Source organism: Geotrypetes seraphini, chromosome 13 (genome assembly GCF_902459505.1).
Source record: "Geotrypetes seraphini chromosome 13, aGeoSer1.1, whole genome shotgun sequence".
In the NCBI taxonomy this organism is placed as follows: domain Eukaryota; kingdom Metazoa; phylum Chordata; class Amphibia; order Gymnophiona; family Dermophiidae; genus Geotrypetes; species Geotrypetes seraphini.
In genome coordinates, this window is record NC_047096.1 from 68,213,628 (window position 1) to 68,232,998 (window position 19,371).

Consider the following 19,371-nt stretch of genomic DNA (forward strand, 5'->3'; position numbering starts at 1 on the left):
TGGGGGGGTTACATTTGTATTTATAGGTTATAATGATAAGATGTTCAAGTGATTAAATTATTTGTGTTTATTATGAATTTCTGTACACTTGATGAAAGTTTAAAAATGAATAAAGAATTTAAAAAAAAAAAAAAAAAGGATATCCAGTAATTAACATGGGAGGAACTGGATATTGTGGGTATTGTTTGAGGATCCCTTTTTTCATTACACATACTTTTGATTTTGCAAGGAATAGGAAATTGATATTATTGGCGGTAGATATAGCACAGTTACTTACCGTAACAGGGACAGCAGGCAGATATTCTCACATGTGGGTGAAGTCATCCACGGAGCCCAGATGCGGACAGCCTTGCAAACAGACTTGCTTGTAAAACTTTAAGAAAGTTTGCGAGTAAAGAAAAACACACGAGCTGCGGTGAGAGAAGGCACGAGTAGAATTAAGTCTAGCGCAGAGCGTCAAAATGAGTGGCTTGTCCGCTCCATGGAAAACTGAGAAGACGCTGAAGAGATGCATGCCCTATCTCGGGCGGGAAAGCACTCGCGCATGCATGGTCGCGTATGCAGTCGTGAACTTTCTTAAAGTTTTACAAGCAAGTCTGCTTGCGAGCCTGTCCGCATCCGGCCTCCGTGGATGACGTCACCCACATGTAAGAATATGCTACCTGCTTGTCCTGGGATAAACTGTATATATGTTCCCAATTATTGAGATTTTTTTTTTTGGGGGGAGGGAGTTATTTAAAATCATCACTACAGGCCAGAAAGACCATAGTAAGGTAAGATTGGAGAGGGTGAGTTAAGCGTTGAAGGGGGTGGGAGTGGAATTAATTTATAATATGGAAATTCATTTGGATTAATATGAGTGGGTAAAGAATAATTGGTTCTATGTATACGAGGGTTTAGGGTTCCTTGTTTTTTGACCCCACGATGTTGTAAAGATTGGTTTTCAGTGGTTTTGTTGTACTGTATACCGTACTTAACTTCTAATAAAGATTAATGATTCAGGGAAAAAAAAAAGTCAGTTCAGGGGTCAGGAGTAAGGGAAGGACAGTAAAATAGACAGGCTTTGTCTGACGTCTCCACCCAGGAACCAGGTAGCTTATTTGAACTCTGTAACAGCAGCTGACAACTTGTGCCTGCATAATGCAAAATCACAACTAGGAAGGGTAGGGGCGGAATTTTGTTTTCTTTATGACTTGCTGGTTTCTTCCTACATCCTACAAATTTCCAGCTCAATCAGAACCAAAGCTGGGATCTTGAGCTAAAATCCTCTATTCACGTGTACCTGGGAATTTTCCTTCTATTGTATACCAGCCCTTTCCCCCAGTATAACTAGTCTGATTTCTGCAACAAACAGTCTGTGGGACTCCTTCTGGGCTGTTTAAAACCAGACCAGAAAGCACAAACCACCAGATGGAATTCCTGCAGTATCTCTCTGTCAGCTTCCCCATGCCATTACAATAAAGTGAAATATATGCCAAGAGGTAGAACTTAGACCCAAAGTGCAGAGGGGGAGGGAGCTTTACCTCCTCTTTGGCTATATCCAGCTGCTCCTCTAGGAATTCATTCCTCTCCGTCAAGGACTGGTTCTGATTTAGCAGTGACTGCCCGATCCGGGCTGCCAGCTCCAGATCTCGTTCTTTCTGCAAAAACAGGAACTGGATGTTACACCTGCCACCTGGAAAACAAGACCTCAGAGACCGCTACCCTGTACCACCTACACCCTTAGCCATTACTGCACATAGACATTCAACAATGAGATCACAAGAAAATCCAAGGGGAGATAGAATCAAAAACTTGAACTACAATGTCAAGGAGGAAGTGCCACCACATCATAATCATGAGACCTCTCTTGGCCAATCAGAAAGTAGCACTGCTCTCCTGGAGCTTTGCAAAAATGGCACAAGTGAGGTAATTGAGGACCTCTAAGGACAGTCTGTTACCTCCTGGCCAAGATGCCTGCAGCCATCTCATTTCTTTTCTCCCACCCACTAGGACAAGGGAGATTTCAGGCCTGGGGTGTTGTAGGGTATAGGTAATAAGAAAGCCCCTCTAATTCAATGAGATCATGAACTGGGAGTCCCTGCTGCTATTTTCATCCAGATGCCCTGTGTTGCTGCATTTGGCCTATTTGGGGCAGTGCTGAAGGACTGGGATAATGTTCGAGCAGCACAAGCTCCCTCTACCCCCAACTTCACCTCATAACCAAAGCAAAGTACAGACCTCTTCCAGCAGGTTGGTCACTGCATCAATGTCATGGTAGGTTTTTGTAACTTGGCCGACCCTCTCTGAACACAAAACTAGACAGAAAAGGAGAAGAGAACCTTGTAAATTTCTGCACTTAAAGGGGTAAAGGGTCGTGGATTTGATATACTGTCTTTCTGTAGGTACAATCACAGCAGTTTACATGTACTATATGCAGGTACTTTTTTTCTGCTCCTAGTGGGCTCACAATCTAGGTTTTTCTTTTTTATACCTGGGGCCAATGGATGGTTACTGTATATACTCGAATATAAACCGGGATTTTGGGGCCAAAAAATTGGCCCAAAAATGGGGGTCCCGGTTTACATTAGGGTCAATGCCCCCTCCCAGAATTTTTTTTTTTTAAAGGCCACCACCGCCAGGCTCTGCCCCTGCCTCCCTCCTTGCCCTAGCCTCATACAGTACCTCATCTTGGCAATCCGCGGTGGAGGTGCAGCGGGCAGGAGAGAACTTTCCAAGTTCCTGTCCTGCTGCTAACCAGCTGCCGCGAGTTCCTTCGACTGCTGAGTGACACGAGCAGGAGCACAATTTGACGCTGCTGCTCGATACTGAGAGGCATGCTTACTGGTTCCCGAGAATTCTGATATATCTAAAAAATGTCTTGTCTCCCCCGTTTTACCGTGTCAGCTATTTTTTTCTTCCATTTGCATCTTTGCTTTCCTGACTACAAGACCAGCCTCTCTTAACTTTTCCAGATATTTTTGCCTGTCTTCCTCTTTCTGCGATCTTTTGTAGTTTATGAAAGCTAATCTCTTATTCTTTACCTTCTCAGCTACTACTTTTGAGAAACAAAATGGCCTTCTTTTCCTCTTACTTTTACTTACTTGTCTCACAAGAAGATGGGACTTGACATACTGCTTTTCTGTGGTCACAATCAAAGCGGTTTACATATTATATACAAGCATTTATTTTGTACCTGGGGCGATGGAGGATTAAGTGACTTACCCAGAGCCGCAAGAGAGCTATCAGCAGAGTAGACTACTTCACATCTGGCCATACCCAGCACCTCAGAAGATTCCCTGAGCATCTCACACAGAAGATTGACCTATATAAGCTTGTGCCAAGAATCTCATCACCCCGGTTTCACACTTGCACAGATATAACTAAAGGTATTGCACCAGAAACTTGTTCAGGTGTGGCTCATAAAATCTTCCAGTCAAACCTTCAAACATTTAAGATAGTAAAGACGCACCCCGTCATTTTGAAGCCAAATTGTTCATGATGGCTATGCCCTTCTTGTCCCATAGGATGGACCTACTTCCCCTGTGAATCTTTTCTCCAAGAACTGTAAAAAGCCATATCAACTTTGGAGCTGACAGAGCTAGCCAAGACAACCAAAACCTTAACATTTGGTTCATATCCAAATCTGGATCCTGCCTGCTTAGCAAATCTGAATCACAATGAAACTAGGTCAGAACCAAGGCAAGAATGACTCAGTCTTTGTCTAGCCTCCATGGGCTTATTCTAGAATTAAGAAGGGTGCCAACAGAAGGAGCCTCGCAGCAGGGTGGGGTGGGGTGGAAAGGAGGGATAGATCCAGAAAAAAAGAGAGCAGAAATGGTATCTAGCCAAGACAAAACTGAAGGGAACACAGAGCTTAAGTTATGAAGTAATAGCCAAGTACCAGGACCAGATGTTTTCCTAGCCATGTAGTTGCAAGACAGGCATTGTCCATTTCAATAGCAAAATCACACAGACAGAATGATTTGTGAGCCACAGAAGCTCCTTGGAAAACCATTGTGCAAAGGTTTTTATTATTTTCAAATGTTTTATTGTGGTGTCACTATCCAGAACCAAAACAGATGGAAGGTTATAATAAATAAAATGACTTTGCTTAAAACTATGCTCCTCTACAAAGGTTTCTGTAGTTTGCAGACTTTTAAGTGAGTTATAGTCATTCTTGGAGAGATATAAAGGGAGAATGTTTTATGTTTATTGAAAGCTTCTATACTGCTACTAATGACTGGGGAATCAATTCAAAGCGGTTTATATTAGCTTCTGTAATGGTGTTACAATACATGAGCTTCTGTAAAGCTGTTACAATACAGAGATAGCATTTTTTAGATGGTTTTCAATACAGACACATTTATACCATAATCAATCATCCTATGCAGATACACATATAATACTAGTATCGTGTACTGTGTTTATTGAGAGAGGAAAGCAGAATACACATTTGAGGCTCTTCTCCCAAGCAGAGAATGGCACGGTGACAAAATTCATCACCATTCCTGTACCAGCAGATAACCAGGGAAATCCAACCCCATGTCATTCTTCAAGGAGAGATGGAAGAATCAGAGTATGAATGGGCACAACCACTGACCCTCAAGCCTTGCATTGAAGAATGCTGGTGTAGAAGGACTGAGGTTGAGAGAGACACTAAAGAATGAGTCTCTGGTATCCAGAGCAGATATTGTGATGTCATAATACCTCTTTCCACCAATGCCTAAAAGCCAACCTCATCAGTTGATGTCACAATGGGTTCATTATCCTATACTTGGCTTACATAAGAATCAGAGTATGAATGGGCACAGCCACTGACCCTCAAGCCTTGCATTGAAGAATGCTGGTGTAGAAGGACTGAGGTTGAGAGAGACACTAAAGAATGAGTCTCTGGTATCCAGAGCAGATATTGTGATGTCATAATACCTCTTTCCACCAATGCCTAAAAGCCAACCTCATTAGTTGATGTCACAATGGGTTCATTATCCTATACTTGGCTCACATAAGAATCAGAGTATGAATGGGCACAGCCACTGACCCTCAAGCCTTGCATTGAAGAATGCTGGTATAGAAGGACTGAGGTTGAGATACTCAAGAATGACACAGGATGGTTTCCCAGGGTTGTCCTTGGGTTACGGGAACAGTGATGATTGCTGTCATCGTGTCATTTTCCACTCCCAAGCATTTAATATATATTTGCTATACACTCATTCTGCACTTGGATTAGACTGCAACGCACACTGTAATTTATATCAGTTCCTTATATCTTGTTTACTAACAATTTGCCTTGAGTTTATCCATCCATCTGTTTATCCCTAAACTTTGGACCACCCATCTTGTCCCCATCAATATATCTACACTCGGCTCCTGAACTATATAGTAGAAAAGCATTAACTATATATCTCTGTTGTTTTAATGTTCTAATGCATGCTTATTAGGTGTTTCATAGGTTTTATGCTGACATATTATATTTCTCAGACTGGCAATGGGTCACGAGCGGAGTTCCGCAGGGGTCGGTGCTGGGGCCGCTGCTGTTCAATATATTTATTAACGACCTGGAGGCAGGAACAAAATGTGAGGTTATTAAATTTGCGGATGACACCAAACTTTACAGCAGGGTTGAAAACACGGAGGACTGCAAAGATCTCCAAAAAGATCTGACAGCGCTGGAAGAGTGGGCCAAAAAGTGGCAAATGAGCTTCAACATAGGGAAATGCAAGGTCATGCATGTAGGGAAAAAGAACCCGATGTTCACTTACAAAATGGGGGGATCACCGCTAGGGGTGAGTAACCTTGAAAGAGACCTGGGAGTGATGGTAGACACATCATTGAAGGCGTCGACGCAGTGCGCCACAGCCTCAAGGAAGGCAAACAAAATGTTGGGCGTCATTAAGAAGGGTATCACGACCAGGACGAAGGAAGTCATCCTGCCACTGTATCGTGCAATGGTGCGCCCGCACCTGGAGTACTGTGTCCAGAACTGGTCGCCGTACCTCAAGAAGGACATGGCGGTACTTGAGAGAGTCCAGAGAAGAGCAACTAAGCTAATAAAGGGTATGGAGGACCTCTCATATACTGACAGACTGAAAAAGCTGGGGCTTTTCTCCCTGGAAAAGCGGAGACTTAGAGGAGACATGATAGAAACCTTCAAGATCATGAAGGGCATAGAAAGAGTAGACAGGGACAGATTTTTCAAATTATGGGGAACCACAAGTACAAGGGGGCACTCAGAGAAATTGAAAGGGGGAAGGTTTAGAACAAACGCCAGGAAGTTCTTTTTCACCCAGAGGGTGGTAGATACATGGAACGCGCTACCGGAGGATGTGATAAGCAGGAGCACGCTACAGGGCTTCAAAGAAGGTTTGGATAGGTACCTGGAAGACAAAGGAATTGAGGGATACAGATAGGAGTAGAGGTAGGTTATAGGGATAGGATTAGAGGCAGTTACAAAATTAGTCAGGGACCACTGTTCAGGCAATAGGCCTGATGGGCCACCACGGGAGCGGACCACTGGGCAAGATGGACCTCTGGTCTACCTCAGCGGAGGCAACTTCTTATGTTCTTATGATGTTAAATGTTTATCTTTCTTGTAGTATTTTATGTTAATCCTTTTATTAGGTTTCATTTAAAGTTTATCTCATCGATTGTATTTATGTCTATATTTGGTCATTTTACTATCATTAAGCTGTTAATGAAATTGTAAGTGTTATGTTAAACTGCACCTGCTGTACCCTGCCTTGAGTGAATTTCTTCATAAAGATGGTTCATAAATCCCAATAAATAAATAAATACACATGTGCTATTTTTCCCCCTTTACTCCCAGCCCCCACAAGCAGTAGATATAGAGTACACCAGTGCTGTGTATGTACTCTGCAGCTGATAATCTTCAAAACACTGTTGCTTTCTCATGGCTAAACCCACCCTTTATGGGCCCAATTTTCAAAGTGACCATAATAGTGTAGTCTGAATCCTCCGGCGCCCTGCATTCCAATTTTCAAATTGAAAATATATGCAGAGAATTGCACCTAGAACATTTTTAGAGTGTGTATTTTACCTGCAGAAACTACTGCACTTAGAAATTTGTTCTCCCCCATATGCAAATCATTTCCCTCCACAGAGAGGGGATTTAAAAATCTGGGCCAAGCGCATACAGTCTACAGCCGGAGGAAAATCTAATCTGACAGGCTTCTCACATGACAGCACACAGCATACAGAGAAATTCCACCACTGCCTCTCTGCAGCGTCAGGAACTTATCCTTAATCCTCGACCCCCACCCCCCCCCAGCTTTGATCTCACCAACAAAGCCTCTGCGTGCCATCAAGCACGTCCACAGTCTCCAACCACCCTAATGGCCCTTACCAGATGGCTCTCTGTGGTGGGTGGAGGGATTAGGGGGCAGTGACGGAATTACCAATGCTTTGTTAGATTACTTGACCCTAATTCAAGATAATTAGAAGACAAGCTATATTAACGTCATAAGCACACATAGCACCCTGATCCTCAACCTCTGCTCACTTCCTTAAAGATATTTCCTGTGGAGTCTCCTGTGAACCTAATATGTTAATTTTGATTATGTATTTGGATATTTGTAATGATGTTGTTTTAGAATTTTGTTTATGGATGATTGGTCTTTGTAATCTCCCATCATATGTGTATGGCTTCTTTTACTGTAAATCAGCTTGAACTATTTTTTGGGATTAGTGAGATTAACAAACTACGTATTAGATTAAATTTGTGATCATGCCCCCCCCCCCCCAACTTTCACTCTACACACTCAAGCCTTTGGACCTTTGGATAGCTATAGATTCTCACACAAACACGGTAGTAGAATGGCACACCACACCCACATATGGAGTTTCTCAATCTTTAGTGAATTAAAGACATTCCCTCTCAGGGCAGGGAGAAGCAGACATAGCAGCGCTCACTCCCCCCCCCCCCTAAACCCTGCTGATGTCTCCAGAACCCTGAGGCAGAGCTACGACCAGAGGAATCCAAGCTCCCAGTTTCATCGATAAACTTCTCATAGTGCACACTTAAGATCCTCTTCTCAAAAGCTATTGACAGTACCCTGATTGAAAGTAATCAATACACGCTGTAACGCATCATTTTCGGTAACAGCTCTCCTTACATGAAACTCCCTGCCTACTTTTTTAAGGGAGGAAAAAAGTCTTGACAAATTTAAAGGATCTCGTAAATGTTTTGCCCTGGAAAAGCGGAGACTTAGAGGGGACATGATAGAGACTTATAAAATCATGAAAGGCATAGAGAAGGTGGAGAGGGACAGATTCTTCAGCCTAGCGGGGACAACAAAAACAAGAGGTCATTCAGAAAAACTGAGAGGAGACAGATTCAAAACGAATGCAAGGAAGTTCTTCTTCACTCAGAGGGTGGCGGACACCTGGAACGCGCTTCCAGGAGAGGTGATAGGACAGAGTACAATACTGGGGTTCAAAAAGGGACTGGATGACTTCCTGGAAGAGAAGGGGATTGCAGGGTACAGATAGAGGGTTACTTTATAGGATAATAAATGAATAGGTATGAACGTTTTAGGTTAGGATCACTTATAGGTCATGGACCTGGGGGGCCGCCGTGGGAGCGGACTGCCGGGCACGATGGACCCCTGGTCTGACCCGGCAGGGGCAATGCTTATGTTCTTATGTTTTCTTTTTAAAGATGTGTTCAAATTCTAACTCCTAGTCGTAGTAAATTAAATCACAGATTAAATAACATAACTACTTAAGATAGTGCTCAGACCCACAACCCTGTATTTATTCAAGTGAAGTGAACTAAACATAGGCTGCCATCAGACCATCATTGCACTAACAGTGTCTTACACAGCAGAAAATCAAAACTACTTATCTGCTTGCTGTGGCGGATGTAGTGCTGGTCTCACAACAGGCAGACTTTCAACAATGCCTTTCTCTCAGCAATGCTAAACATTATTCCGCTCTTTTCACTTTAGGCTTTCTTCCCTCTGCTCTCATTCTGCTCTTATATGTTTCTTTACTATACAAATTGAAGTTCTCCCTTTTCCCTAATGTTCCAGTCCGTAAAATGGAGTCATTGTCTCTCGTCATGTTTTATATGATTGCTTGTATTGCCCCTATTTTAATTGTACATCGCTTAGAATTTTATGCAAAGCGATCAATCCAATTTTAATAAACTTGATACTTAGTTAGCATCTTATCTGCCGTAATACCATTTAATTGTTATTCTGGGAACCAGCCCCTGCCCCTGTCCGATCTATTTAGGGCCATCAGCCTCCCTTTCCCAAATTGCTTACGGCATTTCAGCATCACTGGATGGAGAGACAAAAGGGTGAGATATTGTTTGGCTCCCATCAGGTGCTCAAACTGTATCACCTTGTCCCCAAACTCTTCTTACCTGCCTCCAGTACTCCGCTCATCAGGTCAGAGTTATTGCCCAGGTCCTTGGACTTGTTGTCATAGGCCGGAGGGCTGATCCAGACCTCCATAGCTAAATGTTACAGCGATGTCCCCCTGGGACCACGGAGCAGAAGGTGACTAGGGAGAAAAGGATCCCCCTGCTGCAGCCACGCAGGTCACAGAAGAAATGCTCATCCTCCAGGCACCCCCTCCACCACAGGACCTGTTCATACAAGCACCATTGCTTCTACACATCTGGTCTGGTATAGACACCTTTCAGACATGGGTGTGCAGAAAGAGAGCAACTCTTGGGCAATGAAGGTTCCAGAAAATCCAGAAGGGGAAGAAGTAACTAAACTGTCCTTCCAGTGTCAGGGTATGAAGAGCTGAAGCTAGTGCTGAGAGTTCATGCTTGTCACAACCTCTCCCCTGTCCTCTCCTCAGGAAAAAACCTTCCTAGTCTGAGGCAGAAGGGTGGAGTCCTGCACCTGTTTGCATCCGGCTTGGGCTGGGCGGAGCTACACTCGCTGACAGTCCCCAGCTCCCCTCTCCTTCATAGAGTAGAGATGGGCAGATCCCTGCACAGCACAGATTCATTCTGCCACTGTAGGAGGCAGCCTGGTCTCCCTTAATTAAAGTAGGCTTCTGTTTAACTGCCTGCCTATGTCCTTCTCTGGTCTCATTCCTAGGTCTCCTTTCTTTATTACCCTAATAGCTTTGGGGCTTGAGTCACTAGTTGTCCTCCTTTTCCCCCTCCACTGAGTATAGGAGCCACTGCAATTAGAATCACACTCTTTAATTTTTATTTCTTCCTGCTTCTTTATGGACTAACAGCACGAGTGCTTTGTTTTCACACTTTGTTATTATAACGCAGAGGTAAGTATTCATCGTGCCTTTTCTCTCTTAGAGAGGGAATGCTTCTCCACTTTTCATCCTTGAGTGATTGGCCAGGCACATGAGGAACTTTGCAGGTCAGTGTGCAGACTCTCCCCAAAACTTGCAGAGAGCCAAGCTCAGTTAAGGTTTCTAAGAATGTAATCATTAGTCACTATATCGAACTGTGGCTAATGTAGGACATGAATGACACTGAGGATTGTGAAAGGATGCAAACCCTACTGGCAGTCAAGAGAGAGCTTTGTATCACAGAGATGCAGGCTCCAATCCCAGCTAAGTCTCTGACTCTCATAGAGCCACCGACAATCCCTTTTGGAAGCGAGCCGTGCAGTGGCATAGTGAAGGGGGGTGAGGGGTGTGGTCCGCCCTAGGCGCCATATTGGTGGGGGCATTGGCTCCCCTGCCTCTTCCCATTCCTCCCCTCCCCTCTCTTGCCCTATACTTCTAGTTGAAGTTGCTGTTCGCGGCAGTCAACGTGCTCTTCGTGACCCCGTTGGCTCTCCCGCCAACGTCACTTCCAGGTGCCACGCATAGGAAGTGATGTCAGAGGGATAGCTGACAGGGTTACGAGGAGCACGATCTTGACTGCCGCTAGCAACATCTTCAATTAGAGGTACGGGGGAAGGGAAGGGGGGGCGTGCACGGCAGGCGAGTTCGGGGAAGGAGTTGGGGGAGGGCGGAGATGAGGGCGGTGGAGGGGGCGCCTCTCACAAACGAACCTTTTCCAAAACAGGAAAACGTTGTAGAACTGAGACAGGAAGCTACAAGACTGGGAATCAAATTGAGCTTGGATGATTGCTTTTAAATTAAAATTAAATACTGATAAAACCAAATTTTTTCTCGCAACTTCCAATGAAAGGATAAAAGAAGATTCGATTCAAGTGAGTGGACGAGAATACAATATTGAACAATCTATAAAAATATTAGGTGTAACTCTTGACCAGTGGCGTACCAAGGGGGGGGGGGGGGGCGGTCCGCCCCGGGTGCATGCTCCAAGGGGGTGCACAGCCGGCCGGATCCGGAACCTCCCGCACTGCTTCAAACGGCACTTCAGTGCAGCTGCCGTATTTAGAGCAGAGTCGGCAGCTGCACTGAAGTGAAGAAGGTTCCGCGATGACTGGGAAGAGGTAAGTGACGTCGGGGGGGGGACCGGCAGCAGCAGTCATCGCGGGATCTTGCCGCAACTAACTGCGTCTGCCGGCCCGGCCCCCTCCGACGTCACTTACCTCTTCCATCCGAGCAGAAGCAGTCATCGTGGGACCTTTGGGATGGAGAAAGAAAGGAGGTCAGAGTGGTTTGGAATCAAGTTGAAGGATGACAAAGGGGGGTCAGGGTGATATGGAATCACGCTGAAGGGTGACAAAGGGGGGTCAGGGTGATATGGGATCACGCTGAAGGGTGACAAAGGGGGGTCAGGGTGGTAGGGAATCACGCTGAAGGATGACAAAGGGGGGTCAGGGTGGTAGGGAATCACACTGAAGGGTGACAAAGGGGGTCAGGGTGGTATGGAATCATGGTGAAGGGTGAGAAAGGGGGTCAGGGTGGTACAGATGCGTGGTGGAGGGAAAGAAAGGGGCAGATGCTGATGGAATTGCAGGGAAAGAGACATAAGGGGGAACGATACTGCATGGAATTGGGTTGTAGGGAGCGAAAGGGGGCAGATGCTGATAGAAGTGGGGGGAAAGAGAGAGAAGGGGCAGATGATGGAAGTGGGGAGAAGGAGAGAGAAGAGGGCAGATAATGGAAGGAGGGGGGAAAGAGAGAGAAGGGGCAGATGATGGAAGGAGGGGGGAAAGAGAGAGAAGGGGCAGATGATGGAAGTGGAGAGAAGGAGAGAGAAGAGGGCAGATGATGGAAGTGGAGAGAAGGAGAGAGAAGAGGGCAGATGATGGAAGTGGGGGGGAAGAGAGAGAAGGGGCAGATGATTGAAGTGGGGAGAGAGAAGAGGGCAGATGATGGAAGGAGGGGATAAATAAAAGGAGGGCACATGATGGGGGAAAAGGATTGAGTTAGGGAAATACTGGAGGGGGTGAGGGAAAGAGGTGGCGAGCTGTAGGTAGACAGTAAAAAAGGAAATTGATGAGAGGGTAGTAAGAACATAATCTAGATGGATGCAGAAAATAAATTGAAAAGGAAAATGAGGGAAGAAAGGGATGGCAGAAGAGAGGTGTGGGAGAGGGAAGGAGAGGAGAGAGATGCCAGACCAATGGGGTGAAAGGAGAGATGGAAGGGGGAGGCATACAGTTTCTGGAAGGGGCATCGAAGGAGAGAAGATGCCATATAGGGGCAGAGGCAGACAGTGGATGGAAGGAAGAGAGTAACAAGAAGATGAGGAAAGCAGAAACCAGAGAAGACAAAGGTAGAAAAAAAATTTCTATTTATTTATTGCTTTAGGAGACATGTGTCACTGTTTCTGTGGTGTTGCATTGTATGCAGAGTCCAGCTTCTTGCTGGTTCAATTTAACCTTTGTCTATGTATTTCTATTTTATCCCCCCTTTTACAAAACTGTGGAGCGTTTTTTAGCACCAGCCGTGGTGGTAGCAGCTCTGATGCCCAGAATTCTATGAGCATCAGAGCTGTTACCACCATGGCTAAAATCCACACTATAGTTTTGTAAAAGAGGGAGGGGTTAGTTTGTGATGACATATTCCATACTAGGCAAAGGTGTTTTCTGTGTTCTGTGTGTTCGAAAGACATGGTTTCTGTTAGGATTGACGGTGTAGGATTGATCTGTACTAGTCTGGCTTGTTTAGTTTTACAATGGGTGTATTGATGTACTGCTCACTGCAATATGTAAGATGCTGCCTTTTCCTAGGTACTCATGTGTGACGTGTGGATTGTTACTAAAAATCATGTTTTTCGTACAGATGAGGGGGGGTGCCAAAAAATGATAAGCCCCGGGTGTCACATATGCTAGGTACACCACTGCTCTTGACAAACATTTGACTCTGGAAAAACACAATGTATCTCAGTCCTATGGAAGCTTCGTACTATCAAGAAATTCTTTGACGAACCTTCTTTTTGTCTATTGGTACAAGCATCCATTCTGAGTATTCTGGATTATTGCAATATTATATATTTAGGGGCTTACAAAAAAATACTTAGAAAACTAAGAACGTGCGCTGGTAGGGCTAGTCTCAGTTAGGGTGCTGGTCTTAGACCATAGGGCCGCCGCGTGAGCGGACAGCTGGGCATGATGGACCACTGGTCTGACTCAGCAGTGGCAGTTCTTATGTTCTTATGTTCTAAGACTAATCCAGAATATTGCGGTTCACCTCATTTTTGGTTTAAAAAAATGGGAGCACATTACCCCTTACTATCAAAAACTTCACTGGTTTCCAGTGGAGTCTAGAGTTCTGTTCAAGTTTTCCTGCGTTAGTTACAAAGCAGTTTTTGGGATGCTACCTGATTATCTTACCTCCCAGTTTTCCATGGAAATAGGAGTACTCGTAGAATAAACTTATTTATATTATCCTTCTTTTAAATCATGTAAATACAAGAAGTTTTTTGACAGAATTTTATCATTCCAGGCCGCCAAACTGAATATATGGCTTGGAAGATTAATACTTGAGGCCCTTCCTATCTTGATTTTAGAAAATTACTAAAAACACGCCTGTTTGATATGCTTTCTTCTTAGTTATGTTACTGTCAAATCTATCATGATCTTTAATAGCTTTTTACTTGTCTTAACTTTTACTGATTTTACTTGATGTATTCTTTTACTGATTGCTTTTATTCTGAACTAGATATCAAATGTTAATTCTGTATTTTAATTATCTGCTGTATGTATTCTTTGTTGTGAACCGCTTAGAACTTCCGGTACAGCGATATACAAGAAATAAATTATTAAAATTATTATTAGAAGGGACAAAACTGAAAGACAGAGGGACTGACAAACAGATGAACACATGTATAGACAGAGACCTAATCGTCGGAACGGGAGGGGCCACGGCCTCTCCCCAAATTGCCTGTCCTCTAGGTCAGGGGGTATGCAGGCTGACCGCCGCCTGCTGCCACTGCTGCTTGCTGCTGTAACTGCAGGAAGGGAAGGGTCAGGCGTGTGCAACGAATGCACACTGCCGGCCCACAATCCTCCCCCCGACATCAATTCTGATGTCGGAGAGAAGGCTTGTAGGTCAGCACCACTGCACGCGCCTGGCTTTTCCCTTCTTGGATATGCTGCAGCAGCAGGTGGCAAGCAGCGGCGGACTGTGGGGTTGGGGGAGGAAAAATTGGCTGCGGGTAGGCCAGGCTTTGGTGCGGCAGGGAGGGAGGCAGACTGACTTCAGCGGCGGACCAGGGGGAAGGAAGAATTGGCAGTGGGTAGGCCAGGTTTCAGCACGGGATGGAGGGAGCTAGGCTGGTTTTGGCATGACAGGGATGGAGGTAGGCAGGCAGGCTTCGGGGGAGGGGGTTGAACAAAGGCTGGAAGGCAGTGAGGGGGACATAGGAAGGAGAGAAAAGTAGAAAAAGACCAGGGGGAGGGGAGTGGTCATAAGCAGAAGAAAGACAGAGAGAGAGAGAGGTCTGGACCAAAGGGGGAAGACAGAAGGCAGATGCTGGACTATGGGAGGTGCAGACAGAGAGGGGCGAGACCCTGAGGAAGAACAGAGAGATGGGAGATCATAACAGAGGAGGGAGAGAGAGGGAGAGGGTTGACAGCAGAAGAAAGACAGAGAGAGAGAGAGAGAGAGAGAGGCCTGGACCAAAGGGGGAAGACAGGAGGCAGATGCTGGACTATGGGAGGTGCAGACAGTGGGGGAGAGATCCTGAGGAAGAACAGAGAGAAGGGAGATCATAACAGAGGAGGGAGAGAGAGGGAGACCTGGAACAAAGGTGGAGGTAGGTACAAAGGAGAACTGACACTGGATCTAGGGAGGATAAGCAGAGGGAAAAAAGAGAGAGACCTGAACCCAAAGGGGATGGGGCTGGATTGTGAAAATGTTGGATAAGAAAGAAATATTGGATGCATGGTCAGAAGGAAGTGCAACCAGAGACTCATGAAATCACCAGACAACAAAGGTAGGAAAAATGATTTTACTTTCAATTTAGTGATCAAAATGCGTCAGTTTTGCGAATTTATAGCTGCTGCCTATATTTTGCACTATATTTGATTATTTTTCTATAGTTGTTACTGAGGTGACATTGCCTTGACATCTTTGAAAAAACTCGAATATAAATGATAATTAATATTTTCTCTGCGTACAGTGTGCTTTGTGTTTTTTTTTAATTTTGTGGTTACCATTATCTATTAATAAGATTATATTGTGTGTATATGAAAAATGGATAGAAGAAATTGAATTACAATTAGTATTATTATTATGGGGTGGGTTTGAGCGGATCTGGGGCAGAGCTTTTGGGCCCCCCCCCAACAAAAATGTGTTCCGCTGCCTATGGACAGAGAGCACACTATTAAGTGAGGAGGAGAGGCATGGTTTCACAATCTTCAGTGACAAGATCTCCTAAATCAGGGTGTCCAACCTTTTGACTTCCCTGGGCCACATTGGCCCAAAAAATTTTTTCTGGGGCTGCACAAATTCGCAAACGCTGCAGCAAGACAGAGGAGGGAGCCGGCAAGACGGTAAAAACCCGGGAGCAGCTGAGGAAAACACTGCATTGCCCTTGACCGGGACCGCACAAAATACTTCACGGGGCCGCAGGTTGGACACCCCTGCCCTAAATTCTAATTCCTGGATCTGTCACTGGTTTTCTCACAAGTTTCAATCTTAAGCAAGATTTTTATAATTGCTTTTAGAGCTTAGCAAGGTCCAGCTCCCTCATACTAGGTCTTCAAGGTTCATCTAAATTAATTTCAACTCGCCTGGAGTTTAGTTCTGAATATTCCATCTGCTCATATAACAATAGGTCTTTAACCTAAGGGTCACCGCGTGAGCGGACTGCTGGGCACGATGGATCACTGGTCTGACCCAGCAGCGGCAAATCTTATGTTCTTAACAAAATTGCCCTTCGTGTGGGAAGGATTCTAAGGGGCTCCTCAGATCTGGAACTTCTCACTTAATCACAAGCTACAGCTTAACTTTTGACTCAAATCAGCTTGTAAAAGAGACAGTTGAGGGGAGATATGATTGATCTACAAAATCCTGAGTGATGTAGAACGGATACAAGTGAATTGATTTTTCACTCCTTCAAAAATTACAATAACTAGGGACACTCGATGAAGTTACAAGGAAATATTTTTAAAACCAATAGGAGGAAATATTTTTTTCACTCAGAGAATAGTTAAGCTCTGGAACGCTTTGCCAGAGGACATGGTATCAGTGGTTACCTGGATGAGTTTAAAAAAAGGTTTGGACAAGTTCCTGGAGGAAAATTCCATAGTCTGCTATTGAGACAGACATGGGGGAAGCCACTGCTTGCCTTGGATAGGTAGCATGGAATGTTGCTACTATTTGGGTTTTTGCCAGGTACTAGTGACCTGGATTGGCCACCATGGAAACAGGATTCGGGCCAGATGTACAATTGGTCTGACCCTGTATGGCTATTCTTATGTTCTTGAGTAGAAAAGGGACACACACGGAATGTAATTTTGATAACAAAGGAAACTGTTCTCTGTTGTTGGTAAAGTTGCTATTTTGGATGCTTATATTTTTTTGTTTTATTGATCAATTGCTGTAAATAATTTCTCTGCTCTAAACTGTTTCAACCATATTTGATTTGGTATAGATGGTCTATATCACTGTCTTGTACATCCCCAGCTCTACTACACACTTTAATACAACCAAAAAACCTACAAACGAGAAAGTTTAATTTTAATCAAGAGAGAGCATATAGGTAGACATGCTAGCACCAGCAACATAATAGCTAAAACAAACTAGGCAGGTAAGAAATGTAAGCACCCGAGGCCTGGCCTCAGCAACCTCTGGCTATTCCACATCCTTGATTGAATAAGATTCTTAGAGGATGCCTTTGTCTGTGGTTCCCTGAAGCAGATGGACATCCCTACCCCTGCTTGTAAGCGCCAGAGGTCATCAGCCTCTCTGACTGGGACTCATTCGATCCAAGTCCCTTCTGTGTTTATTTACTGTTTGTCAGAAATCCAGAGAGTCACCGTCTGCCAAAACCAGAGACACTAACAAGAGCAGCTTTGTGTTAAAGGGGCTGGAAGGGAACATAGTGTATTCTATTCTCAGTGGGGAGGAGTTCTGCCTTCATGTGGTAGGGAAGCAGAACTGGATGCCTCAGCATTCAGGATTGAGGTGAACACTAGTGACCTGCTCTATGGAATATCTACAGCCTCAAACTGGCAGCTCTGAAAGGACAGGTTGTGCGCACACAAAGACGCGCTAGCACACTAGGGTTGATTCAAGGCGTTGTGGCAACCTGAGCCAAGGATTCACCAGAACCCTGAGGGAGAAGCATCGAGCCTCACCGAGGATACAGACTTGAGACCAAAGAGGAAGCTGAGGAAGGGGAAATCTACAATCGTGGTGGGAGACTCAATCCTGAGAGAAGTGGACAGTCACATAGCAGGAGGGCGAGAGGACCCAGGGGCAAGGACGAAGGACATCACCGACAGAATCGAGAGGATCATGGAAGGAGCTGAGACGGAAGAGACAGCGGTGATAAACCACATTGGAACAAATGACAGCAGAAACTACAGCAGGACTACACTAACTGAACATTTCAAGATCCTGGGAAAGAAACTGAAGCTGAGGACGCAGAGGATAGCATTCTCAGAGATCCTGCCAGTACCAAGGGCAGATGTGAAGAGGCAGACTGAGCTACAAGCAATGAACGCATGGCTGAGGAGATGGTGTGAAGAGGAAGGCTTCCACTTTGTGAAGAACTGGACGACTTTTTGGGGGAAGAACAAGCTCTACAGGAGGGACGGACTACACCTGAGTACGGCAGGAATGAGACTGCTGGCGAACAACATCAAGAAAGAAATAGAGAAGGCTTTAAACTGAGAAGAAGGGGAAAGCCGAAAATCGACCAGACGTCGACGTTTCGGACAACAGTATCCAATGAAGATGCTGAGTGGGAACAATGCTGGGAAGAAACAAATGACATAACACAGGGATCCAAGGGTCAAGCGGAATTAGAGAACAAAAAGAAGAGCATACAGCAGGAGTTAGGGGAACAGGTGAAATTGAGGAAACAGGCTGAGGACGAAAAAGACAAGATATTGGGAGAGGAAGAACAAAATGGAATTCAGGGGCTGGAAGCCCGCAAGGAGGACGGCAAGAGGAAAAATTCACAAGGCAGAACAGCGAGGAAGGGAAAAAATCAGGACTTAAACTGCTTATACACAAATGCAAGGAGTCTAAGGGCCAAAATGGGAGAACTGGAAGTCACAGCCAAAAATGAGGACCTGGACATTATAGGAATTACAGAAACATGGTGGACTGAGGACAACAAATGGGACGTAGTATTGCCCAGGTACAATCTCTATAGGAGAGACAGGACCCACAAGAAGGGTGGAGGAATAGCACTATATATAAAGGACACCATTCACTCGACCAGATTGGATACAGCAGCAAAGGCGGAAGAACTGGAATCATTATGGGTTAAATTACCAAGAAGAAATGGAGCTGACATAAAATTGGGACTGTACTATCGCCCACCTGGACAAATGGAAGCAAACGACAAAGAACTGGAAGCAGAATTGAGGAGAGAATGCAAAAGCGGAAGTGTACTGGTGATGGGGGATTTCAACTACCCCGGGATAGACTGGAGCATTGGGAACTCAAGCTGTGCGAGGGAAACAGAATTCCTGGAGGCTGTGGGAGACTGCTTCATGGAACAGCTTGTTAAAGAATCAATGCGAGGGAATGCCACTCTCGACTTAATCCTAAACGGGCTAGGGGGACCTGCAAAGGAAGTGGCAGTTGTAGGACCACTAGGAAATAGCGATCACAACATGATCCGGTACAAATTAGAGGTAGGAACATCCAAAGTGAAGAGAACTGCAGCGACGACGCTCAACTTCAGGAAAGGGAACTATGACGCTATGAGAGCAGTGGTGAAAAAGAAACTCAAAAATTGCTCAAAACGGATGGAAACCGTAGAGAAGGCATGGTCCATATTCAAGGACACGGTGCTGAAAGCACAAAACCTGTACATTCCCAGGTTTAGGAAAGGGTGCA

At 44.9% G+C, this 19,371-nt stretch overlaps 1 protein-coding gene across 4 annotated transcripts in view; it reads right to left on the bottom strand.

The window, feature by feature from the left end:
- Nucleotides 1-19,371, bottom strand: part of HAP1 (huntingtin associated protein 1) — an 81,338-nt gene that overhangs the window by 19,894 nt on the left and 42,073 nt on the right. For all 4 annotated transcript variants that reach the window (XM_033919426.1, XM_033919427.1, XM_033919429.1 and 1 more), the window contains exons 4-5: nucleotides 2,221-2,297; nucleotides 1,524-1,640 (exon numbers count right to left, since the gene is read on the bottom strand). In XM_033919426.1, coding sequence (XP_033775317.1) covers nucleotides 1,524-1,640; nucleotides 2,221-2,297 — 194 coding nt within the window. The remainder of the gene's footprint in view (nucleotides 1-1,523; nucleotides 1,641-2,220; nucleotides 2,298-19,371) is intronic.